Source organism: Malus domestica, chromosome 17, assembly GCF_042453785.1.
Source record: "Malus domestica chromosome 17, GDT2T_hap1".
Lineage (NCBI taxonomy): Eukaryota > Viridiplantae > Streptophyta > Magnoliopsida > Rosales > Rosaceae > Malus > Malus domestica.
In genome coordinates this window covers 4,809,469-4,836,012 of record NC_091677.1, presented here as the reverse complement: position 1 = coordinate 4,836,012, position 26,544 = coordinate 4,809,469, and the positions used below count along the sequence as shown (strand labels likewise).

The 26,544-nt window shown below is 38.2% G+C and overlaps 3 protein-coding genes and 1 pseudogene across 6 annotated transcripts; 3 read left to right on the top strand and 1 right to left on the bottom strand.

Moving 5' to 3' along the window:
• The first annotated feature begins 556 nt into the window (after positions 1-556).
• LOC139193744 (receptor-like protein kinase FERONIA) lies at positions 557-3,270 on the top strand. The gene has a single exon (XM_070817362.1). It carries the CDS (start codon positions 640-642, stop codon positions 3,142-3,144), a length of 2,505 nt encoding a protein of 834 aa, XP_070673463.1. The 5' UTR covers positions 557-639; the 3' UTR covers positions 3,145-3,270.
• Positions 3,271-3,531: 261 nt separating this feature from the next.
• On the bottom strand, positions 3,532-4,595 carry LOC139193746 (eukaryotic translation initiation factor 3 subunit M-like). Of its 2 annotated transcripts, none has more exons than XR_011578207.1 (4): positions 4,445-4,595; positions 4,248-4,357; positions 3,952-4,021; positions 3,532-3,807 (listed from the first exon to the last, which is right to left on the bottom strand). XR_011578207.1 is itself a non-coding variant. In XM_070817368.1 (4 exons), the coding sequence occupies exons 2-4, from the start codon at positions 4,326-4,328 to the stop codon at positions 3,718-3,720; spliced, it is 261 nt and encodes an 86-aa protein (XP_070673469.1). In that variant the 5' UTR covers positions 4,329-4,357; positions 4,445-4,595; the 3' UTR covers positions 3,532-3,717. The 2 variants fall into 2 exon arrangements, 1 of the variants encoding a protein (XP_070673469.1); XM_070817368.1 differs by having other exon boundaries at positions 3,952-4,041.
• A 7,223-nt stretch (positions 4,596-11,818) lies between these two features.
• On the top strand, positions 11,819-18,144 carry LOC139193651 (receptor-like protein kinase FERONIA; annotated as a pseudogene).
• A 733-nt stretch (positions 18,145-18,877) lies between these two features.
• Positions 18,878-26,283, top strand: LOC103421906 (uncharacterized). Of its 3 annotated transcripts, none has more exons than XM_070817364.1 (7): positions 18,878-19,087; positions 19,230-19,315; positions 19,455-19,517; positions 24,855-25,068; positions 25,160-25,193; positions 25,467-25,565; positions 26,103-26,283. In XM_070817364.1, the coding sequence occupies exons 4-7, from the start codon at positions 24,974-24,976 to the stop codon at positions 26,235-26,237; spliced, it is 363 nt and encodes a 120-aa protein (XP_070673465.1). In that variant the 5' UTR covers positions 18,878-19,087; positions 19,230-19,315; positions 19,455-19,517; positions 24,855-24,973; the 3' UTR covers positions 26,238-26,283. The 3 variants fall into 3 exon arrangements, with proteins under 3 accessions (XP_070673465.1, XP_070673466.1, XP_070673464.1); XM_070817365.1 differs by having other exon boundaries at positions 19,447-19,517; positions 25,467-25,550; XM_070817363.1 differs by having other exon boundaries at positions 19,447-19,517.
• The last annotated feature ends 261 nt before the right edge of the window (positions 26,284-26,544 follow it).

Sequence of the window (26,544 nt, the reverse complement as noted above, 5' to 3'; positions counted from 1 at the left end):
TTGGTTCTATGGTGGAACATTAACTTTCTTTAGGAGATTCGCCAACGATCTACACTCCAGTGGAAGATATCACCATAAAATGTGGCTATTCCCGCAGCATATTTGATCGGTGTGATAAACGAAATTGGAATGGAGATACTTACTCAAACATTTTCTGCTTTAGAAGCACACCAAGCAGCTGGTATCACATCCATATCCAAAGCACCACCTTCAATGTCGTCGTCCTCCGTCCGCCAAGTGCCATACACCACAACACATCATTCTCGCTCCGATTTTACTTACAGAGGAGGAGCTGCTCATAGAACTGATGCAAATAGCAATTTTTGTTAGCACAAAAGTCGTTCTTTTCTACACAAGTAAATAATAAGAGATTTTACTGTATCTCCAGAAAGGTGGTATTATTTCTCCAACCACATCCTCTAATTGAATTGACAAGAACCATGTATTATTTCTCCAACCACATCAAGTGACTCATTCTTCACCGCACAAAGACTTTGTGTAGACTTGTAGCTAAGCAAGATATTAAAGTGATCATTCACAGAAATACAATGCGAATAGACCTCATGAAGAGACCAAATTCCAGTGAGAAAATGAGTTAAACAGGCAACACCTCACCCTTTCTATGTTTTTCTTACAATCATGAACAACCCCATCAGCAAACACCCTAATAAAACTCTCTCTCCTCTTGTCCTTCCCCTTTTTTTCCACATGATAACCATGTGCATGGCTGGGGACTCGCTGCCAATCTACCATCCGTCGGAACAAATCGAACTTCAATGTGGCTCTTCCGGTACCGAAGTCAGCCAAGACTCCAAATATTCGGGTGGAGATATTGACACAATTTTTTTTCCATTCGAAGCAGCTGGTAACAAATCCATATTCAAAGAAGCACCTTCTCCCCCTTATTCCGGCGAAGTGTCTTACAGCACAGCAAGGCTTTCCCGTTTTGAATTTACCTACACATTTCCAATCTCTTCTGGCCCAAAGTTCATCCGCTTGTATTTCTACCCAGCTTCATACGCCCCCAACTTCGGCCGATCCCAAGCCCTCTTCTCAGTCAAAGCCGGTGGCTTTACCCTTCTCCATGACTTCAACGCTTCAGTCACTGCTGATGCTTCTGGCTCGGATACTATATACAAAGAGTTCTGCCTCCACACTGAGTCAGGACAGAATTTGAATATCACATTCACTCCAAGCAAAGCAAGCCCAGATGCCTACGCGTTTATCAATTTTATTGAAATTAACTCCATGCCCCCATATCTTTACTACACTTCACCCCAGAGCCCAGATGGGGTTGCTTATGTAGGCAGCGAAAACACGATTCGCATCGAGAATAACACTGCTCTGGAGATGGTGTACCGAATCAATATCGGTGACGAAAGGCAGATCTATTCCTATCTCGATACTGGTCTGTACCGCAAGTGGGATAGTTTGGAACTCGAGTTCAACTACCTAGACGATTTAAGTAGGAAGTACAGTGTTTTACCGCTAATCAATAGCGTTCAGCTTAACTTTTCTGAAATACCAGAGTACTCTGCTCCGAAAGAAGTTTACCAAACCGGTCGCTCAATGGGTATGAACAAGACCATAAACAAGAGCTACAATCTCACCTGGGAATTCCCTGTGGATTCAATGTTTGCTTACTTGGTTAGGCTTCATTTTTGTGAGTTTGAAGGTGATATTACAATGCCCGGACGACGGGTATTTAACATCTACATCGCCAATCAATCCGCTGAGAAAATGGCGGATATAATCGAGTGGAGTGGTGGAAATGGAAGACCGGTGTACAGAGACTACGTTGTGTTCATGTCGGGGAACTCTGCAATCCCGAAGAAAGTCAATCTCTTTCTTGCACTTGAAGCAAGCAAGAAGGATTGGTTGACTAATTACAACGACGCAATCTTGAGCGGACTCGAAATGTTCAAACTCAGTGCAAATCAGAATCTTGCCGGACCAAACCCCGACTCACCCCCAGAACCAAGCACCAGGTCAAGAACTCCTTTGCTTGCCACGGTCATTGGTGTAGCTTCCGGCATACTTGGACTCTCTGTTCTTGGGTTCTTGGTTTTTAGGCGGCGGCAAAAAGTCAAGTATACTGCCTCAGATGGGTCGTCATCTTTACCCCCACATTTGTGTCGTTGCTTTTCACTGTCGGAGATCAAAGCCGCCACCCAAAACTTCAGCCAGACTTTCATTGTTGGTGTTGGCGGCTTCGGTCACGTGTACAAAGGGCATATCGACGGCGGGGCCACTCCCGTTGCAATCAAACGGCTGAAACCCGAGTCATCGCAGGGAGCCTGTGAGTTCAAGACGGAAATCGAACTGCTCTCACTACTCAGACACCGCCATTTGGTGTCTCTCATTGGGTATTGTACTGATAATAATGAGATGATTTTGGTGTACGATTACATGGCACGTGGGACCCTCGCCGACCATCTCTACCACACCGACAACCCACCTCTCTCCTGGGGACAACGGCTCCAAATTTGCATTGGCGCCGCGCGAGGGTTGCGCTACCTTCACAGCGAAGCCCAGGGTACTATCATCCACCGTGATGTGAAGAGCACAAACATTTTATTGGATGAGAAATGGGTGGCCAAGGTTTCAGATTTCGGATTGTCGAAAATGGGCACGACCACCATGTCCAAGACCCACATCAGCACGGCCGTGAAAGGCAGTTTCGGGTATCTAGACCCGGAATACTACCGACGTCAACAACTGACGGTGAAATCCGATGTGTACTCATTCGGTGTAGTGTTGTGTGAAGTATTGTGTGCAAGACCAGCTGTGGTGCATGCAGCGGAGACAAAGCAAATGAACTTGGCTGAGTGGACCAAGAGCTGCCATTGCGACGGGGAACTTGGTCAAATCATTGATCCGAACATGAAGGGTAAGATTGAAACCGATTGTTTGAACAAGTTTGTGGAAATTGCTATGAGTTGCATCAATGATAGTGGGATTGAACGGCCGTCAATGGACGATGTTGTGAGGGGGCTTGAGTTTGCATTGCAACTACATCAGAATTGCCGTGAAAGGAACGACGATGAAGCCTTCACTAGTGTGCTAGGTTGCGCAACGAATGAATCCGTTCTGTGTATATCCGAGACGATCTTTTCAGAAATCAACGATCCGAATGGGAGATGATGAGCAACATTAGAGTAATCTGGCTAGAATTATATGATGTGTTAGCAAGTCAGTTAACTATTTCTTATCAATTGTGTTTGTACCCAAATGAATGCTGAATTACTTGCAGTGCCTCACATTGCGTTATTCTGCTTCTGGAATAGCTAATAGCACTTTCCACTAACAAACTGCACTTTGCATGTGGTCCAATAAAAGCACTTATCAACAAAGCCGATTACAAAAGCAGTTTCATACCATCTCCAATTGGGTAGGAATGATAGATCCAAATCTTGTGGAAAGAACTATAAAACGGGTAGACAATCGAGTCAAGAAATATCACCTGGGGCTGGAATATGCTCCATTACAATTTCCAGAAGAAGAGAATTTTCCTGTTAAACGCAACAGAAGTCACTACCAATATAAGCTCATTTCGCAAGGGTACAATGTTACAACATTTGTAACCAACAAGAGCCTATTTTCCTGTAAAAAAGTTTCAAAACATTTGATCCAATTCCAAAATAACGGGGAATCAATAACAATTCCGTTCAACCTCCCATAAGTCAATCAAGCACCTACATTAAGACCGACTAATTTCTAACGAATAACTAAGCCTTGCACTGCCTGTGACCCATCGTCAGCCATCTTGTTAGCTTGAATAGTGCTGATAACGTTTGCAATATTACCCTGACAATGAGAAACTCTGTCAATATACGATTATATAATGAAGATTTATGGACAATGCAACACAAACAGTGGTTTGTTATACGGTAGCAATGAATCGGTGCTTAGTGGGCAGTTAATAATGAAAAAGAGGCTGAAGTTACTTACCCTCCAAGTTGCTAACTTTGTTCTTAGTGTAAGCCATTGTTCTTCCCCAAATACTCTCTCAGTACAGCGGCTGCAGATGAAAGGCCAATTCTGTTCAACAACAAAGAAGCCTAAAAGATTGAATAAACAACTATATGCATCTTTGTGCGTACGCAGAAGGTACGAAACACAAACTAACCTCACAATCACCACTTGATTCATCTGGTCCATTTTAGAACCAGAAAGAAGTGCATAAGCATAATTAACAATGATGTCAGATTTACACTTCTAGAACCAGAAAGGTAAGCCAATCTAACCTGAAGCGTATCTCTGATAGCACTGTAAGGAATCCGTCCAGATTCATCAGAACCAAGATCCATCAAGGAAATCAACCTCATCTTAGTTATGCAGTCTTCATGGTCAAGACCTATAACATTTCAGAAAGCATAATTTAGACGAACAGAAAAATGTATATAATCCGAAGAAAACCCAGTCAGATGAAACTAAACTTTACCGTAGCTTTTCAGTAAATCAGAATTTACAGCCTGAAACTCCAAGTAAGCATCCAGCCTCTGAGTCAGAAAGATCTTCAGAAGCTGCTATGCCAATGCATGCTTAGCATCCTTCTCCAGTTGCTCTACAGCAGGCATATTTAGTAAGTCACACTGCAGCATAACAAAACCAACATATCAGTTATCTAAATGCCTAATGAAAGGGGGGAATTTGATCATCGTCAGAGCCAAATGTCAAACACCCAGTTGTTTTGAAGTGATGATATTAAACCAGCACTCCGTCGTGTTTATACAGATATTATATGTAACTGCAGAGGAAGCATAGTAGCATCTTCAAAATGCCAGAAAAACAATAATGTCTATAAAGAGTCGATTCTAAACTACTACACAATTAGATAAGGAATGTTTTTTAACAAGAAAAAGAAACCTACTTTGTAAAGGATCTAACACGAGTAAATACGGATGAACAGTCACCAAAGCGAAACATGGACTAAAGAATTAGTTTAAAAAAAATCTTTGAAATTCCACAAGATTCTACAAAAATACCGAAACATGTCTGGGGCCTTCACAAATTCCACAATTGTGCGTACAGCTTCCTCTTTGGCTTCACTCAATGTATGCATATCCAGGGATGGACAAATACTTATTGGTTATGGGTAATCGTGGTTATCCGCCCATTGAAATTTGACGGTTACAGTTATGGGTATAACTGTTTACCCGTGAAATTTAAATGGACGGTTATGGGTATTACCTGCGGTTATAAACGGGTACCCATTTAATCATTTATTTTAATATATGTAAAACTAAAAAAAATTTAGTTTCTAGCTAAGTTTAGTATCCCGAGACATATTTGGTTATAAAGGGTCATAATATATATATGCCTCACTTGAGAAAAAAATATAGTTGATAGAAAGGGCCAATGTTTAATATATGTGATTGAATGTGCTAAAACATTAGAGTGTTCGACAGTTTTGTTTTGGAGTCTTTTGGAGCTTTGGCCAACTCAAGATAATGATTACATTGAGCTTTTAGAAACATGTTATTGTCGGCTAATGCGTACCTATATATATATTTAATTGGCCTCGTGTAACAGCCCGTCCCTGATTTTAAGAGTTTTTAAAGTTTTAATAAAGGATTTTGCAAAAATGCCCTTCGAGGCACGTGCTTTGTTCGAGGTTAATCGTCGTATTGTGCCATCTAAGATTTATTTTCTTGACATATCCTCGTAGTATTCGTCGCTACGGACGTGTGGGTGCAGACGGTTCGTGATTTGGAGTTATATCGAAAAAGTTGTTAACGTTTGAAATTTGGGATTTTAAGGAATTATAATTTTAGTTAAATCTAGAATTTCTTTACTCTTTGAGATCTTCAATTCTGTATTTTTTTAGAATTTTTGGAAATAGTTGGATTTTCCAGCGAGCCGGGGCGGCCAACCGCCACCCGCTGCGGCCCATGCATGGCCAGTGGCCAGCCAATGTCATTCTTAGCTTGTGTTTAAGGTTCTAGGTTCAGTTTTGATAATTGATGGACGTAAATTGAGTAATTGAACCTAAGTTGGTTACGATTCGTGGTTAGGTGAAAATGTGAATTGACGATCCGACCGTTGGATCGTTACCAAACTTTGATACGTTGTAATATGTAATATTTGAGGATTATAGGAACTTACGGATCGGGAATCCGATTTATGGATCTTTCAAAATTGGAGTTGTAAGTTCATAATATAGAATGTTAACCGTCACTTGGTTTTGGAAATTGATGGAGATCCAACCGTTGGATGGTAATGAAATTTTAGGATGTTGTCCTAGAGGTATATTGTGGACCTCTGGAATTTATGGATTGGAAATCTGAGTTGCGGATCTTCCGGATCGAATTGCGTAGTGACGTGTTTTATATAAGTTATATATTCTATCGATATGATTTCTGAGATTGGATTTGATTATTGTTCTAGGCGCCGATCGTCATGACGCCTTGATGTATTGTGCTAGGGAGTTGTTGGGCGAACTCCAGGTGAGTGGGCAGTATTTTCTGTTTATACCTATATACTATTGATTTTCCCAGAAATTGAAATTAAATGAAAGTATGTTTTAAAATGCCATGCATACATATATATGAAATATATGAATTGGTAATCGTTGCATATATATGTGAATTGGTGCTACGGACGCACAGGTGAGTATCAGGTGAGTTTTATATTGTTCATATGATTTGTTGATGATGTGAATTATGTTGAGAGCTCATAACCTGCACCCATGGTGTTAGTGCTTATATTATTCACCCCGCACCGCACGCTCACCTTGGATCCAAGTAGGTGCATGTCGTACAGACCATGAGAGGGTTCCGACATGTCGTACAGACCATGAGAGGGTTCCGACTGATAGGTGACTTTATATTATGTGCACAGTTGATTGATGAGAGAAGCACTAGAGTGTATTATTACATTATCCTTATCGTACAGACTACTTTAGGTAGTTCCGATTTATGTGCAGAGTAGTGCCGTACAGGTCACAGTGGTGACTCCGGTTGGATTGGATATTGAGCTATAGAATTAACCGAACAGGACCAACTGCAGGGTCTCCGGTTGATTCCTTATTGCACCTGTTATATTGATGCATCTTTATTATGTTTTGATGCATAACATGGCATATTTTCTCGAAAAGTGTTAAAGACTTGTGATTTGAGTTTTGAAATTATATATGGTTATATATATACTATTTTCTGGGAAAATATACAGGTTTTACAGCGAGGGGTTAGAAATGTTGTTAAATGAAATGTTTTCGAAAAACTTTGTTTTACTGACCCACTCAACTTTGTTTTGCGCCCCTCCAGGTTCAAGTTAGCAGAGCTTTGGTGGCCATGAGGAAACCAATGGTGTTCTGACAGAATTCACAAAAGTAGGACTCACCCTCGGGTGTTTCATCTTAGTAATTGTATTTTTTTCAAAGCTTCCGAACTGTGTAAATGGTTACGTCACTCTCACGTGACGGCCAACATGCCCTCCTTCGGGACGGGGTGTGTCAGTTGGTATCAGAGCCTAGGTTGCAGTCCTGGACATCTTGAGAATTCCCTAGTGTCTTCTGTCAGAACTTTACCGCCTCGAAGATAGCCACTTTGTTCAGATGAACTTAGTTTTCCCGATTTGACTTAGTTATAGGAAACTACTACTAATGTGATTCAGTCTATTACCCAAAGGATTCCTCTTGAGACTGTGTATAAGTTGAATTTGAATCACTTTATGGAAATGAAAGACCGGAGGGAGCAGATCGATGGCTTAATCATTTGGAAAAGGCGTTTTAGATTCTGCAAGTTAAAGGAATATTTCTTTTGAAAGGTAGGTCGAGATGACTACCTGGTTTTTGAGTATTGAAATTGCATCCTGGTGGAGATAGGAGTCTTATACGATGTTACCGGAGGAAACAGCTGATTGAGAATTGTTTAAAGAGTTGTTTAAGAAAAGGTTTATTCCTCCGGCATATATGGACGGTAAGAAGCAAGATTTTATAATTTGAGACAAGGAAAAGAATGAGAATCAAAGGAATGATGACCAAGGTAAAGGTCATGTGTCTCAAAAACCTCACAAGACTTAGAGCTTCAAAAGAAGTGGGGTTAATTCTAGTTCTGCCAACAGAGATTTTAGTACCATTGATCATATGCGCGGTGGTAGATTTACTGGAGATCCTAGATTGCAGAGGTGAGGTGACTCTGGTAGAGGAAATGTACCTTTGTGCCGTAGGTACAATAATAGACAATTTGGACAATGTGGGAAGCAGTGAATGTGTTCATGTGGACAGATGGGACATAGAGTTATGAATTCTCCCTAGAATCAGTTGATACCCAGCATTCTTCATTGATCACCAGTACCGATCCAGCAAGTTTCTGGATCTAGTAGTTATGATCAGTTGGGTCGTGGGTACAAGGATATTTGATGAGTTATGAGTCTAGTCGTACAGGTCATACTAGCTGACTCCGGCTGATATATTTTATGTTATTGATGATGTTGCCAAAGAAAGTAGTGAATGAGCACAATCGATGAGTGTATATGTATTTCTAATGAAGAGTAAGATGATAATATTACACCCTTAAGAATTGTTGCTTACTTATCGAGACGACAGTGAGTTATCGTTATTGCGGGCTGCAGACCGTAATATCTATAACTTATTTGTTGGATTCGTTAAGTAGGTAAACAGGTAGGTCATTCTATATCGATTATGATTATTCAGGGTGTCCAGTGATGGTGGAAGAAGTAGTTATGCCAGCAAATCTTATCCCGTTAGACATTGTGGATTTCGATGTGATTTTAGGCACAGATTGGTTGCATTATAATCGTGCCAATATGGATTGCTACGAGAAATCAGTTACTTTCCATTGTCTTGGATTATCAGAGGTTACTTTTGTGAGTGAGCAAAGTGGAGTGAGACATGTCGTTATTTCTGTTGTGAGAGCAAATAGATTGTTATCAAAAGGTTACCAAGGATACCTAGCTCATGTGGTATTGCAGGATCGTACTCCTAGTATTGTGGATGATGTACGAGTGGTAAACATTTTCCTAATGTGTTTCCGGAATGATTTACATGGATTGCCACCAGACAGAGATGTGGTGTTCACTATTGAATTGTCTCCAAGTACAGATTTTATGTTATAGATTGATTCCTACAGAGTTAAAGGAATTGAAAATTCAGTCATAGGAATTGGTTGATAAAGGTTTCAGTCAACTTAGTACGTTACCTTGGAAAACCCCAGCTTTGTTTATAAGGAAGAAAGACGGGACTTAAGAATATGTATGGATATTAGGCAATTGAATCGGGTAACGAGTAAGAACAGTTATCCATTGTCGCGCATTGATGATTGTTTGATCAACTTAGAGGTGCCTATGTGTTTTCAAGGAAAAGAGTTGAAGTCTGGTATACTCTTAAGTTGAAGGTAAAGCATGCTAGTCAACTTTGACAAATGTCAATTTTGGACGAATCAAGTGACATTTCTGGGACATGTTATATCCGCTTAAGGTATTCAAGTGGATCCTTAAAAGGTAGCAGCGGTTGAGAATTGGGAACAACCTCGAAACGTCACTGAAGTACTGAGTTTTCTTGGCCTAGCAGACTACTATAGACGTTTGTAAAGGATTTTTAGTCATTGTTTTGCCATTGACGGAATCGACTAGAAAAGAGATTAGGTTTGAGTGGGATGAAAATTGTGAGCAAAGTTTCAGCAACTGAAGTATTATCTCACTCATACACCTGTTTTAGCACTCCCCGATGATAACGATAATTATGAGGTCTACAGTGATGCATCGTTGAATGGTTTAGGATGTGTGTTGATGCAACATGGTAGAGTGATTGCTACACTTCAAGACAATTGAAACCTCATGAAATGAATTACCCTACTTATGATTTGGAATTAGCAACTATCATCTTTGCTTTGAAGATTTGGAGACATTGTCTTTATGGGGAGAAAAGTGCAAGATTTTACGGTCATAAGAGTCTCCAGTATCTGTTTACTCGGAGAGATCTTAAACTTCATCAACGAAGGTGGATTGAGTTGCTAAAAGATTAGGATCGCATGATTGAGTATCATCTTGATTGTGGAACTATGGTAACTGATGCACTTAGTAGGAAGACTTCAGCTAGACTTCATGCCAGTTATGATTGTTATGGTCTTCTTCTTGATGATTTACGGTTCACTGGAGTGAAGTTAGGAGTGGAAGATAAAGAAGAAGCCTTACTTGTTAATTTTCAAGTTAAGCCAAATTTTAGCGGGTCGTGTGCTTGAAACTCAGATGGAAGATGAAGAGACCCAAGAATTAATTGAGGCAAGGAACGACGAGAAAAAGAAAGACCTCAGGGTTAAAGAATCAGATGGCATGATTATGCAAGAGAACAGGATTATTAATACGGAATCAAAGAAAGTAATTTTGGACGAAGCAAACTGTTCAGCTTATACAATGCATCCTGGAGGTACTAAAATATATCATACCATTCGACCATATAAAAAGGGAGATTGTTGAATTTGTGAATAGGTGTATCAGTCGTCAGCAAGTCAAAGTAAAAAGAAATGAGTCTTTTTGGATTGATGCAGCCACTTTCCGTTCCACAGTGGAAATGGGAAAATATCACTATGGATTTTGTGTACAAGTTTCCTCGTACACGGAACGGGTGTGATGGCGTTTGGGTAATTATTGATCGACTTACTAAGTCAGCACAGCTTATCATCCTCAAACAAATGGTCAGTCAGAGAGAACCATTCAGACTTTAGATGACATGCTAAGATCTTCAATGTTGCAGTTTGGTGACGCTTGGCATAAGCGGTTGGATTTGACGGAATGTGTCTACAACAGTAGCTTTCGTTCGAGCATGGGTATGACATCGTTTGAGGCATTATATGGGAAAACTTGTCGTATACTTTTGTGTTGGTCTAAAGTTGGTGAAAGACATTAGTGGACCCTGAGATAGTAGAGGAGACTACTCAGCATGTTCAAGTGATTAAAGCTATTATGAAAGTGGCCCAGGATCGACAAAAAAGCTTAGTAGACAGACATGCCACTGATCAGGTGTATAATGTAGGTAATTGAGTATTTCTGAAGCTTTAACCTTGGAAAGGTGGGGTTCGGTTCGAGACGAAAGGTAAGTTAAGTCCTAGGTACATCGGACCTTATGTGATCACCGCGAGAGTCGGTGAAGTTGCTTACAGGCTTGAGTTGCCTCCAGAGTTGTCGAAAGTGCATAATGTGTTCTATGTTTCCATGCTTCGATATTATGTCTCAGATCATTCACATGTGATACCTCATCAACCTTTGGAAGTCAATCTGGATTTGACGTATGATGAGGAGCCAGTGACTATCTTGTATTGGAAAGACATTGTGCTGAGGAATAAGACAATGAGTTTGGTGAAAGTTTATGGAGGAATCTTTCAGCGGAAGAAGCTACTTGGAAATCAGAGAATCGGCTGAGAGAGAACTATCCCAGATTATTTTATGGTTTGATGAATTGTAATTATTGTGTGAATTTCGAGGACGAAATTCTATAAGATGGGTAGATTGTAACAGCCCGTCCCTGATTTTAAGAGTTTTTAAAGTTTTAATAAAGGATTTTGCAAAAATGCCCTTCGAGGCACGTGCTTTGTTTGAGGTTAATCATCGTTTCGTGCCATCTAAGATTTATTTTCTTGACATATCCTTGTAGTATTCGTCGCTACGGATGTGTGGGCACAGACGGTTCGTGATTTGGAGTTATATCGAAAAAGTTGTTAATGCTTGAAATTTAGGATTTTAAGGAATTATAATTTTAGTAAAATCTAGAATTTCTTTTATGAAAATGGATGGCCCAGATTAAAGGAAATATGAAATGGATGGCTTGGATGTAAGAGAAAGAAAATAAAAATAAATGATGAAGAAAGTTTTGTATGTGTGTGTGCGTGAGAGGAAAGCACTAGGGAAGAAGAAGAGAAAATTAGAGATTGGGCAAAGCTGCCCAATCGGAGAAGAAGAAGGAGAGGCCGAATGGGGAAAGGCCGAATGGGGAGAGGAGAGAGGAACTAGCTTGGCCAACCAGAAGAAGGAAAGGAGGAAAGGAGAGAGGGCGAGAAGCGAAGGAGAGAAGGAAGAAAACGAGTCTTCACCAGCAACCCGTTTCGACCCGCGACACCCACACCCAAATTCCAACGGTTTTCACCGGAATTCTCACAAATTGGATCAAGGTACCACTTCCAATCATCACCTAGGCCTTCCCTCTTCATGTTTCATCCAAAAAATCAATGAATTTCGTGGTGATTTCGCGAAGAACACCCACACGGGTGCCGCGACTTTCTTGTTCAAAATTCACCCAATCCCGACGCAATTTCTTTCAATTGCCACCACCCATACATTTCTATTGAGGCCTAGAACAAAGCCCAAACATTGGTTGGGACGGCGGAGTTGATTTGAAGACGAATTGGAACTCACCCAATTCTAGGGTTCCGCACGGATTTTGGTGAAATTGGAGCTCTTCCAGGCCAAATTGGCCTTGGCCACAGGTATAAATTTGCTCTACTCTTTGAGATCTTCAATTTTGTATTTTTTTAGAATTTTTGGAAATAGTTGGATTTTCCAGCGAGCTAGGGCGGCCAATCGCCACCCGCGGCGGCCCGTGCATGGCCAGTGGCCCGCCAATGTCATTCTTAGCTTGTGTTTAAGGTTCTAGGTTCATTTTTTATAATTGATGGACGTAAATTGAGTAATTGAACCTAAGTTGGTTACGATTCGTGGTTGGGTGAAAATGTGAATTGACGATCCGACCGTTGGATCGTCACCAAACTTTGATACGTTGTAATATGTAATATTTGAGGATTATAGGAACTTACAGATCGGGAATCCGATTTATGGATCTTTCAAAATTGGAGTTGTAAGTTCATAATATAGAATGTTAACCGTCACTTGGTTTTGGAAATTGACGGAGATCCGACCGTTGGATGGTAATGAAATTTTAGGATGTTGTCCTAGAGGTATATTGTGGACCTCTGGAATTTATGGATTGGAAATCTGAGTTGCGGATCTTCCGGATCGAATTGCGTAGTGACGTGTTTTATATAAGTTATATATTCTATCGATATGATTTCTGAGGTTGGATTTGATTATTGTTCTAGGCGCCGATCGTCATGACGCCTTGATGTATTGTGCTAGGGAGTTGTTGGGCGAACTCCAGGTGAGTGGGCAGTATTTTCTGTTTATACCTATATACTATTGATTTTCCCAGAAATTGAAATTAAATGAAAGTATGTTTTAAAATGCCATGCATATATATATATGAATTGGTAATCGTTGCATATATATGTGAATTGGTGTTGTGGACGCACAGGTGAGTATCATGTGAGTTTTATATTGTTCATATGATTTGTTGATGATGTGAATTATGTTGAGAGCTCATAACCTGCACCTATGGTGTTAGTGCTTATATTATTCACCCCGCACCGCATGCTCACCTTGGATCCAAGTAGGTGCATGTCGTACAGACCATGAGAGGGTTCCGACATGTCGTACAGACCATGAGAGGGTTCCGACTGATAGGTGACTTTATATTATGTGCACAGTTGATTGATGAGAGAAGCACTAGAGCGTATTATTACACTATCCTTATCGTACAGACTACTTTAGGTAGTTCCGATTTATGTGCATAGTAGTGCCATACAGGTCACAGTGGTGACTCCGGTTGGATTGGATATTGAGCTATAGAATTAACCGAACAGGACCAACTGCAGGGTCTCCGGTTGATTCCTTATTTCACCTGTTATATTGATGCATCTTTATTATATTTTGATGCATAACATGGCATATTTTCTCGAAAAGTGTTAAAGACTTGTGATTTGAGTTTTGAAATTATATATGGTTATATATATACTATTTTCTGGGAATATATACAGGTTTTACAGCGAGGAGTTTGAAATATTGTTAAATGAAATGTTTTCGAAAAACTTTGTTTTACTGACCCACTCAACTTTGTTTTGCGCCCCTCCAGGTTCAAGTTAGCAGAGCTTTAGTGGCCATGAGGAAACCAACGGTGTTCTGACAGAATTCACAAAAGTAGGACTCATCCTCGAGTGTTTCATCTTAGTAATTGTATTTTTTTCAAAGCTTCCGAACTGTGTAAATGGTTACATCACTCTCACGTGATGGCCAGCATGCCCTCCTTCGGAACGGGATGTGTCACCTTGAGTTTTCAATAAATATTTGACCCAAAAATTAGAAATCAATTAAATGGTTTGGATCGATGAACATATGTTTCCAAAATAAAAATCCAAATATTATCAAATTAGCTTATTAGCAAACTAATGTGTACTTACATACACACACACACACACACACACACACACACACACACACACACACACATATATATATATATATATATATATATATACAAGAATATTAATTAACCTACAACCATGCATGATTCTTGTAATAGATTGACCGTCAAATAATTAGGTGACATCGTATATATTGATAAATAATATTGCCGTTAATACAAAAATTCATGTTAAATGTATGTATAACAATATTTAATTGTTAGAAAAAGAAAATTATGACAAATTTCTTTTTAATTTTTAAGTTGTTAAAAAAATAGGTAGACGGGTGAAAAAAAGAAGAGTAAACGGGTACGCGGTTATGATTAAATGGGTATGCGGTTATGTATAAATGGGTATGCAATTATGAGTTTGGTTAATCGTTTATAAACGATTATGGGTATGAGTATACCCGTTTATGTAAATACCCAACGGATAAACGATTATGCAGGTAAAAGCTTAATCGGTTATGGGTAAATAACTGTGGTTACCCGTCCACCATAACCGTTGTCTATCCCTACTCAGTACAGCCGGCCAAAAGTTCATTCGCTTGTATTTCTACCCAACATCGTATCCCAACTTCGACCGCTCCAAAGCACTCTTCTCTGTCAAAGCCGGTGGCTTTACCTTTTTCTCCAGGACTTCAACGCTTCTGTCACTGCAGACGCTTATGGGGTGGAGACGCTGTACAGAGAGTTCTGTTTGAAAATTCGCGAAGAACAGAGTCTAAACTTCACATTTAGTCCAAGAAGAGAAGCAAGCCTGGACGCGTTTGAGTTTGTCAATGGAATTGAGATTGTATCCATGCCAAGCAATCTTTACTACACTCCTGCCAAAAGCGCCAATGGTGTTTATTATGTAGGCACCGGAAGAAAGAATGTCCAAATAGAAAACAACACAGCTCTGGAAATGGTTTTGCCGAATAAACATCGGCGGAAGCCCATTCTTACCCAATTCAGACACTGGCATGTACCGGAACTGGGAAGGTTTGGCAGATGAGGAAACTTACTTAGAGAGCCTTTTAAGTTTAAATTCGAGCAGTCTGCAACAAAATACTTATGCTGAACTCAACTTTTCCATAATACCAGAGTATACTGCGCCGAAAAAAGTTTATCAAACAAGCCGGTTAATGAGCGGAGAAACACCCGAAAACTTGCTTACCAGTCAAACAAGTTCACCTACACCATATAATCTCACTTGGCAATTCCCTGTACATTCAAAATTCTCTTAGGCTGCACTTTTGTTATCTTCCACGACAAGAATACACTTTTGGAAGTGGACTTCAAATTTACATAGCCAATCAGACAGCTGAAGGAGCCAATATATTCGAATGGAGTGGCGGATTTTCGATCCCAGTATACAGAGACTACGTTGTGTCAATCGGCCCCAGAAGTACGAAGAAGAAAACAAATCTTTCTATCGCGTTTTATCACTACTACAACAAAGATGTATTAAATGGGCTTGAAATCTTCAAACTGAATTACTCAAATGGAAATCTCGGGGGACCCAACCCTGATCCACCTCCAGGTCCCCCACCACTTCTAGGTCCTCCACTGAAGCTGCTGGTGGGGTCGAAAGGTATAAATTCTCCTCATTTGCTTGGCATAGTTGCTGGTCTAGTTTCCGGCATACTTGTGCTGATCTCTGTCCTCGGATTCTTCATCCTCATGCGGCGATGGAAAGCCAAGTCATCTACTAAGTCAACAAAGACCCACAAATCAACTTTACCCCATTATATGTGTCCTTACTTTTCACTTGCAAAGATCAAAGCCGCCACCCAAAACTTCAGCGAGTCCTTCATTATTGGAGTTGGAGGCTTTGGAAACGTGTATAAAGGATGCATTGGTGGTAGTGAGGCCATCGTCGTTGCAATCAAACGACTGAAACCGGAATCATCACAAGGGGAACACGAGTTCAAGACAGAAATCGAGCCGCTCTCACAATTCTGCCACCGTCATTTGTTGTCTCTGATTGGATATTATACTGATGAAGATGAGATGATCTTTGTTGATGCACAAAATCAGTGAGGACTTTGGTACAACAGAAAGTGTTAAGTTTGTGACCTTCGCTAGATTGCTCCGGTCACTAGTGTGGGTAAATATGTAAATGGATAGAGACAGGGAAGCAAACACAAGATGTACGTGGTTCACCCAAATTGGCTACGTCCACGGAGTTGATGATTTCTCATTAATTGTGAAGGGTTTACACAAGTACATAGGTTCAAGCTCTCATTTAGTGAGTACTAGTGAATGATTTAGTACAAATGACATTAAGAAATATTGTGAGAGAATGATCTCATTTTATAGAAGAGTTTCCAGCTTTGTTCTAACATTGACACGTGTCGTGTTGTGATTGGCTTCTGATGTTAACACGTGTCGTGCTGTGATTGGCTTCTGATGTCGACACGTGTCGCACTGTGATTGGCCTCCTGGTTGGAGGGAAACACTTCTGGGTCCTTGACGGTATAACGTTGACCGGTTCTCAGTAGTTTCGGGATTGGTCAAGTATGGTACAAACAATCTTGGCATACGATTACATTGTTGGAGCAATATTAGAAAATATGAAAATCACAACATCAATAGTATACAAAATTCATATAAACAACTAGAGATAAAGTTAGGAAAACTGACAAACTTGAATATTGAGGCTTGCATAAATGCAATGTCCTAAAGACAGAATTTCGCCCCTACTATTGTGCTTGTAGTTCAGTAGGCGTCCGTCTCCCAGGATTCAACAATCTATAATCTGAAGTCAAAACACTTCAATCTTCGGACTCTGGCGAACTTCATATATTTTGTATTCTCAAGACACGACTCGGATTTCTACTAAGACATTGGAGAAAACTCTTCTTTTCATTCTATTAGACAGGTGGGATGCTTGAGTTTATATAGAACTCAAGGCACCATTTTTGAAACAATATGACTGTTGTATAAAGTTTCAACGAACAGATACAACTCATGAATTTGAATTCAACTATGACACATGACTCTTATTTTTCATTCATACAAAAATTAAATATTATAATATATAATTTCCAACATACATGACACGAGGGACTCTCGCTGACCATCTCTACCACAACAATAGAGACATCCCACTTCTCCCTTGGGAACAACGTCTTCAAATTTGTATTGGCGCCGAGCGAGGGTTGTACTACCTTCACAGTGGTACCAAGGGCACAATCATCCACCGCGATGTGAAGGGCACAAACATTTTATTGGATGAGAATTGGGTGGCCAAGGTTTCAGATTTCGGCCTGTCGAAAATGGGAATCACCACTGCATCCAAGACCCACATCAGTACCATTGTCAAAGGTAGTTTCGAGTATTTGGACCCGGAATACTACTGATGTCAACGACTTACTGAGAAGTCTGATGTGTACTCATTCGGCGTAGTGTTGTGGGAAGTATTATGTGCAAGGCCAGCTGTAATTCATACGGCGGAGACAAGGCAAATGAACTTGGCTGAGTGGGCAAAGAATTGCCATCGCAATGGGGAACTTGATCAAATCATTGATCCAAGCATGAGGGGTAAGATTGAAATTGAGAGTTTGAACAAATTCGTTGAAATTGCCATGAGCTGCATCAGTGATAGAGGGATTGAACGACCGCCAATGAATGACGTTGTGAGGGGACTTGAACTTGCACTGCAGCTTCATCAAAAGAACATTGGTAGTGAGGGTTACAATGAGGTTACAGACCGATGTTGTGCTGCATATGGATCCATTCAGTGTATATCCGCGACAATCTTCTCAAAGATCGATGACCCGAATGGAAGATGATGAGCGTTGGCCACAAGCAAAGGCTATGATATCAATGGGATTGTAATATATGCTCTGTCAGTTTTAAATCAAATATATTTGAACCCAATTGAATGCAAATTTATATGCAGTGACTCACTTCCGATCTTAATCATTGTACTCAATACTAAATACATTGGTCTAAAAATTTCCGCCCAGCACTGCGCTTGGCGGCTGACCACCACCTCGATTATTCATGAGGTGTTTGAAAATTGAGAAAGCATGCCGAGACCTCCTTAGGTGTTTGCCTAGCCCGCCTAGATGCCCCCTTAGCCCGCCTAAGCACGCGCCTAGGTCGCGACTCTTACTTAGATATAAAATCGATAAATTTCATTTTTGGATTTTATTTTTGTTTAATAAATTATAAGAGATTTGTTGAATACTTGAATAAACACTTTTTATATGTTTGTTCTCCATATTTTTCAATATGTTATTTTATTTTGTTTTGTGAGTTATATGTTATTTTCATTTATATGTCATTTTATTTTGTGATTTAATATACCAATACAATTATATATTTTTGTAACTATTAATAGACACTTATTTATACGATATATAATAAATTTACTTAAATTCGTCTAGTCCTCCTAAACTTCCGCCTCACCGTCTAGGCGCTAGACCCAAATCCACCGCCCGACTATGCCTAGTGTCTTTTACAACCTTACTAAATAGTCCATAAAAGATAGATTAATTTGGACTTGGGACAAAATTAAATTCCTGGTTAAGTAATTTGATTTCCAAGTAGCATGTGAAAAAATGAAGCAGGCATGAAAATGTGAGGAAGATAAACTAAAATAAATAACTCAAGTCCCTATCTCAGCATCAAGAACGCAAGTCAAGTCTTCGATCGGTATCTTCTTCCTCTGCGAAGAAGATATACATCGATTGGACGGAAGAGTTGTTCCAAGTCGGAAAGTGAAGCCCACAAACCAAGTAGTGACGGTTGAAAGCCTCAAACATGGCGGGCATGAATTGGAGGTACAGTGACGGTCGACAACCGCCTCCGTCGGCGATGAATTTGGCCGTCAGAAAGAGTCTTATGGTATGTTGAATTTCTCGAATTTCCCTTTATTTGGGTTTCCTCTATCCTTTTTGCGTTTGATTGGGAGTTTATAAATTAGGGTTTTGGGGGATTTAAGGGTTTCTGACTCTTTTTTATTTTTTTTATTTTTTTATTTTTCCAGAAATACTCAAATCAAAACTGACTTTTCTGTTGCCGGCGACCTCTGCTTGCTTGCTCCCTTTCTCAGTCGATGAGTTTATAAGAAAGGTGTATATTTGTTTGATTGATAAATAATGGTCCAACAATTTTTTTCCCAAAAAGTCATGTTTCATTGGTACTTTTATTTGGCGGTTGCTGAGAAAGAAAGAAAGTTCTAAAATTTGATTTGGATTTTGAAGGGGTGCAGAACCTAAGCTGTTGGCCTTCTCTGCAGCTCTTGGCCTTACCATTGGATTATTTTCAAGATGCGGTACGTATATTTGCTAAGGTTTTCTGGGAAATCTAATACTGTTTGTGGATTATGGTTGTATATTCATTGTTGGTTTAACTTCTTTGCCGAAGTTAGTGAAGTTGAGAGGGACAACCGAGTCCTCAGGTCTCTTTCTCTCTGTGCATGCATGTATGCATACATAATGTTGTATGTATGTGGATGTGATGACAGTTTAATTGTATAAACTAGGGTTTCGGGCGATAGGATTGTTTATCATGTTTCGCAATTAAATGGAAAAAAAAAGGCTGACTCAAATTAACTTCATAGCAATTTGTTTTGCCCTGATTGAAATTGAATTGGTTGAAATATGTATAATTGGTTTGGCTGTGTATTCGATTTATTGACGAGGCGTGCAGTTTATTCAAATTGCTTATTCGTAGAAGAATTTGACTAGTTTTGTGGAGCTGCGGACTGTGTTATGCAGCGTAATCCATTAAATGTGATTGGACATGATTAGAAGAATATGTTATGTAGTATTGTTTGAGAAAAGAATAATGGGTCATAGGCTCATAGGTAGCTGAAAGCATTGTCGAATATAATTTTAGGCAAGTGCTCAAATTGTGAGAGATATTACTAGACATTGCTTTTTCTGTGGTTTAATAAAAATCCTAGCATGCCAAAAATATCTCAAAAGTCATATCGCGGAATATCATCGCAGAAATCAAAACAGTAAACGTCTAATAGATCGTCTCGTAAGCGCGGTGTGCTACTAGAAAGATCACTGAATAAATATAACTTCCGGCCCAGTGCCTGCACCGTGGTCTCTGCCCGTAGCCAGAAATTACCAACTCCCGGCCCAATGCTTGCTCCATGTCCCTCAGCCCGTAGCTAGGGATTATTTCTCCCAGCCTAAATGCCAACACTAGATCCTCGCCCCAGGCGGCATAGTGTCCTCTAGGTACGCACAAATAGTTACGCCTCTCATAAATAACCACTTCATAGTATAAAGTCATCCATCGTCTATACTATAAAGAGGGGTTTCTAAAACATGTTCTAGCATCCTATCGTCATCCATCAGATAGTCTATCAAATCATGGTTTTTATAGAAAATACGATATATTAAAATATAGCTCAATATAGGCCAACAATTAATTCCTCACCAAAAACACGAGACGAAAATCAACAAATTCATTAAACAGGCTTAACATAAATCGAATCATAAATTCGTAGGCATGCTAATCATTTATGCAATTAAATTATAAAATCATGTAATTTTAGAAGGGGTTCACTCACCTTTGTTTTGCGCTCCCATTCAGGACTTAGGATCAAGGCACCTAATCCCGGCGTCAAGACACTTCCGCAGCAGTATCTTTGAATCCTCTCGATGTATGACCCACTTCTTTATTCATTCAATTTTATCTTAATTCTTTTTAGTGATTAAGTTTAGTTGTATGCTCTGAACACGTTCCTAAAATTTTAATTCATTGTATTTTAAATTTCTAACTCTTATTTATTTCTTATTCTTCGCTTTTGTATCAATTAATGGCTTTCGTTAGACCTAACAGTTTTTGACACGACACGGTGACACGACACGAAAACGACACGAAAATAACGGGTTTCGGGTCAACACGATAACTTATTGGGTCACTATCGGGTGACCCGTTAAGAACCCGTTAATAACGGGTTCTTAACAGGTATACACGCGGATAACACGTGGGTAACCCGTTTCGACCCGTTAAGAAAAAAATTATTTTAATAATTTTAAAGTTTAATTACTAAAAGATTTATTATAAAATACAATAGTCATATTAATATATACAATATATTCTATATTAAATATATAGTTTTGTATTATTGTTCTATATAAATTATAAAAAAATAAAAAAAAGTTTTAGTCATTATTTATTTTTATTATGAGAGTTCCTTATTATCATTACTAGGATAAATTTTACATAACATATTCTTGTCCAAAATTAAAATATACTAGTATAGTATTTGTATATGCAAGAACTAAGAAGACATACATACAAGTATGAAAAATGTGAAAGAATATATAAACACTCGTGATTTATCATTATTCCTTCACGAAGAGATAATTGTTACACTTATATTATCGTTTAGATTTTTAAAATCCTTCAAACCCTCATGAATAATGTTTTTTATTTGAGAGCAAAATTAATAAAATTAATAATAATTATTGTAGAAGTGTAAAAAATGTAAAAAAATATATATACAATCACTCATATATAAAAAATGTAAATACTTTAAATTAAAGATCAAATTTATTCATTACATTCTTATAGGGTCGAGGAGTGTATATGTACAAAATCATCAAAATCGGAGCTAAAATAACTGTTAAATTATGATTTTTCGTTTATAACTGTCGAAAACTTTTGTTCTGTTACGTAATCTCTGAATGTTTGTTTTTTACAATTTTTTACGTTTGCAATCTTGGAATGTGTACAAATAAGTTTGACGGTTGGATCATTGAAAAAAGTTTCGTAGAATGCATATTGCATCAAAACGGTAGATTAAACAAACACTTAGAGTTAATATTATACTTCTATTAAGTATAAAATAAGTTTTTGTGGTATCCATTAGTGTAAATACTTTAAATTAAAGATCAAATTTATTTATTACATTCTTATAGGGTCGAGGAGTGTATCTGTAAAGAATCATCAAAATCGGAGCTAAAATAACCATTAAATTGTGATTTTTCGTTTATAACCGTTGATAACTTTTGTTCTGTTACATAATCTCTGAATGTTTGTTTTTTACGATTTTTTACATATGCAATCTTGGAATGTGTACAAATAAGTTTGACGGTTGGATCATTAAAAAAAGTTTCGTAGAATGCATATTGCGTCAAAATAGTAGATTAAACAAACACTTAAAGTTAATATTATACTTCTATTAAGTATAAAAAAAAGATTTTGTGGTATCCATTAGTGTAAATACTTTAAATTAAAGATCAAATTTATTCATTACATTCTTATAGGGTCGAGGAGTGTATCTGTAAAAAATCATCAAAATCGGAGCTAAAATAACTGTTAAATTGTGATTTTTCGTTTATAACCGTCGAAAACTTTTGTTCCGTTACGTAATCTCTGAATGTTTGTTTTTTACGATTTTTTATGTATGCGATCTCGGAATGTGTACAAATAAGTTTGATGGTTGGATCGTTGAAAAAAGTTTCGTAGAATGCATATTGCGTCAAAACAGTAGATTAAACAAACACTTAGAGTTAATATTATACTTCTATTAAGTATAAAATAAGTTTTTGTGGTATCTACTAGTGTAAATACTTTAAATTAAAGATCAAATTTATTCATTACATTCTTATAGGGTCGAGGAGTGTATCTGTAAAAAATCATCAAAATCGAAGCTAAAATAACCGTTAAATTGTGATTTTTCGTTTATAACCGTCGAAAACTTTTGTTCCGTTACGTAATCTCTGAATGTTTTTTTTTTACGATTTTTTATGTATGCGATCTCGGAATGTGTACAAATTCGTTTGACGGTTGGATCGTTGAAAAAAGTTTCGTAGAATGCATATTGCGTCAAAACAGTAGATTAAACAAACACTAAGAGTTAATATTATACTTCTATTAAGTATAAAATAAGTTTTTGTGGTATCTACTAGTGTAAATACTTTAAATTAAAGATCAAATTTATTCATTACATTCTTATAGGGTCGAGGAGTGTATCTACAAAAAATCATCAAAATCGGAGCTAAAATAACCGTTAAATTGTGATTTTTCGTTTATAACCGTCGAAAACTTTTGTTCCGTTACGTAATCTCTGAATGTTTGTTTTTTACGATTTTTTATGTATGCGATCTCGGAATGTGTAAAAATATGTTTGATGGTTGGATCGTTGAAAAAAGTTTCGTAGAATGCATATTGCGTCAAAACAGTAGATTAAACAAACACTTAGAGTTAATATTATACTTCTATTAAGTATAAAATAAGTTTTTGTGGTATCTACTAGTGTAAATACTTTAAATTAAAGATCAAATTTATTCATTACATTCTTATAGGGTCGAGGAGTGTATCTTTAAAAAAATCATCAAAATCGGAGCTAAAATAACCGTTAAATTGTGATTTTTCGTTTATAACCGTCGATAACTTTTGTTCCGTTACGTAATATTTGAATGTTTGTTTTTTTACAATTTTTTACGTATGCAATCTTGGAATGTGTACAAATAAGTTTGACGGTTGGATCGTTGAAAAAAGCTTGTCATTACGAGTGTTTATATATTTTTTCTATATTTTTTTACACTTCTACATTAATTAAAAAACTATTAAAGACTTTAGGTAAGCGAAAATATACTTAAAACAAAATTGCGTTTTTATGTTTTGGATGTGATAATATGGAATTATATACTTATTTAGTATTATGTTTTTCATTTGATTATTTATTGGTTTAAAATATATTTTCCTTAACGGGTAACGGGTCGGGTCATATTACCTGTTAATATTATCGGGTCGATTTCGGGTTGGGTCATTTTACCCGTTTATTTTAACGGGTGTTACACGACACGACCCGTTAAGATATCGGGTATGACACGAAAACGACACGAACACGGAAAACACGACACGAATGCCAGGTCTAGCTTTCGTCACCCTCGGGTGTCGGCCAGCACGTGTCTATCCTGGTATTCGTGGAATATCAGGGTCGGGGCGTGTCATTTGAAGTACTGAGGGGAGGATTAATATTTTTGGAGCTTAACTGGAGTCAACAAATGAGACTTCTTTCTGGGAAATTTAAACCCCCGTGATTCAGGTTTACATAAAATAGGACTTATGGAATAGACTTCATAGTTGTACATCTATGGCATCATTACACTATGAAATAGGACTTTAAATTCGCTGCTCTAACTTTGATGGCCTTCCAGATTAGAGTTATTATTACGTTTTCTCTCTCAGTCATGACTTAGGTACTACAGAATAGGTTTTTGTGCATCTGTTTATTTGTAATTGTCCAAATAGCAATGTAACTGTTGAATAGGTTTTTGTGTATCTTTGCTGCTCTGTATGAATTAGCTTGAGGTTGCTTGACATTGACGGTGAATTTACCTTGAGGTTTTGTAACCTTACAAATAAACGTCTCTCTGTCATGACATATATTGTGATTTTTTTTACTTCCATCTGTTTGTTGATATAATCCTTTAGGTAGAGCATGTTATGATGTTTACAATTTGATAAATAACGTTAAGTCATAATGAATTCAACCGTTGTATGGTTTACAGTTATTTAGAATTCATAGATGTAGGAGAAGATACATAGGAACTTAAAAAATCTAGAACAATGAAAAACTATGCATATATTGTGTAGCTGTGTAGCTTTTGTTCTAATAGGCAGCTACATCCAGCAGGGATCAAGCAAGCGTTTCACTTGCCAGGAGTGATTGTCACCATCTTTGTGACATTAGACATTTCTCTAAGAAGCATCTCTTCCTCTGTGAAAATCAATTCCAGAGAAAGAACTGTTCCGATGTTGACGACTTCAGTTAACAAGCCTGTGCTGTTGAGATTTTCCCATGTCAAATATAGAAGTCATCAAACGTTTCTCAGGATCAATGCCACTTGGTACCTGAGTTACAATTTATATTTCCATTGACATTGGGTTAGTTTATTTACTTTCAGTTGTATTCTTAAATTCTTGTTGTACTGAATGCAGGAAGGTGAGAGTGCTCGATTGTGATCAAATTTGGGTGAGAACCGTCAAACTCTAATCCTAATTTTTTCCTCTTTTGAACCATGCAAATTAAGTGTCATTGGATTTACTGTTTGTATTTTCTCGGAATTTCACCATAGGGTTGATGATTTTTGTATTATTAAACTTGGTCGTCGCTTCTTTTCCATCGTTGCTGTCATTTTTTTTCGTATCTCAAATCAAAATTGTATTTGCTTATTTTGTTTTTCAAGTTCAAACGAGGCCATCAGTTTTGTCAATTGTAGTCTGACTGGGTCGTTCATCAATGCAGAAGCATGGCCTCTCACAAAAATGGCCAGACTTGATCAAGCTTTTAGTTGATGGGCCAATCTGGAAGTGTATTCAACTGCTATCTGTACTTGCCCTCCGGGTATTAGATTTCTTGCAATTTTACTTTTACAGTGCTTTTATAGTTTGCCATTTTCTTTTGAGAGCCTTTTAATTCTTATCACATAAGGGAGCGGGACTTCATGTGTGCAAGTTTTTGTTTCGTTGTATTTCGTGTTTAAAAGTTAATGCATGACTCGAGGATGAGTTTTAGCTTATCCCACTTATCTTTTACACTCTTGCTTCATTCATGTACTGAGTCATGGTTTAACTGTCTAAATTCAAGAACTAAAAATGGCCAGCAGGCTAAAAAGCAATTAGATTTTGAGATGCATATTATGCTTTCTCATTAGAGGTCGCACTTGGTGCGATGGCAAGTGCCTTCGCCCATGAGCGGTAGGTCTCGGGTTCGAGACTTGGGAGCAGCCTCTCCATAAATGGGGGTAAGGCTAGCCGACATTCACCTCTCCCAGACCCTGCGTAAAGCGAGAGCCTTGTGCACTGGGTACGACTTTTTTTATTATGCTTTCTCATTATTTCTTTGTTTTGTAATTTTCATTTATTAATGTTCTTTTGGCAGCTTATTCGATTGTATTTGTGGTTTTCCGGGGACAATCAGACCGTCTCCTTAAACATCGATCCTCACAAGATTGTCAAACCCTTACTTTTCACTGCAGCAGAGACCCCCAATTCATTTTATAGTCCTTTCAATTAATTTGGCAGCTGAAGTTTTCCTCATTTTTATTTTTTTTTATTTTTTATTTTTTACTTGAATTTGATTTGATTGTGATAGGTCTAGAGTGAAAGCTCTGCTGGAGGTGGAGGTGAGAAGTATTCTTCCCGTTCAAGATGCTGCCGAGATAGCAATGGCGGGCTTAGTGTTGTCTCAAAGTGATTGTCGCACACCTCGCCTTCTCCTCTCCATCGCACTCCTTACCAGAACTCGAATCAATGGTGAGATGCATGTCGTTGTCTAACTCATCTTCAGCTCTGTCTCTTTCACTCTTGAGGTACCTGCTGTT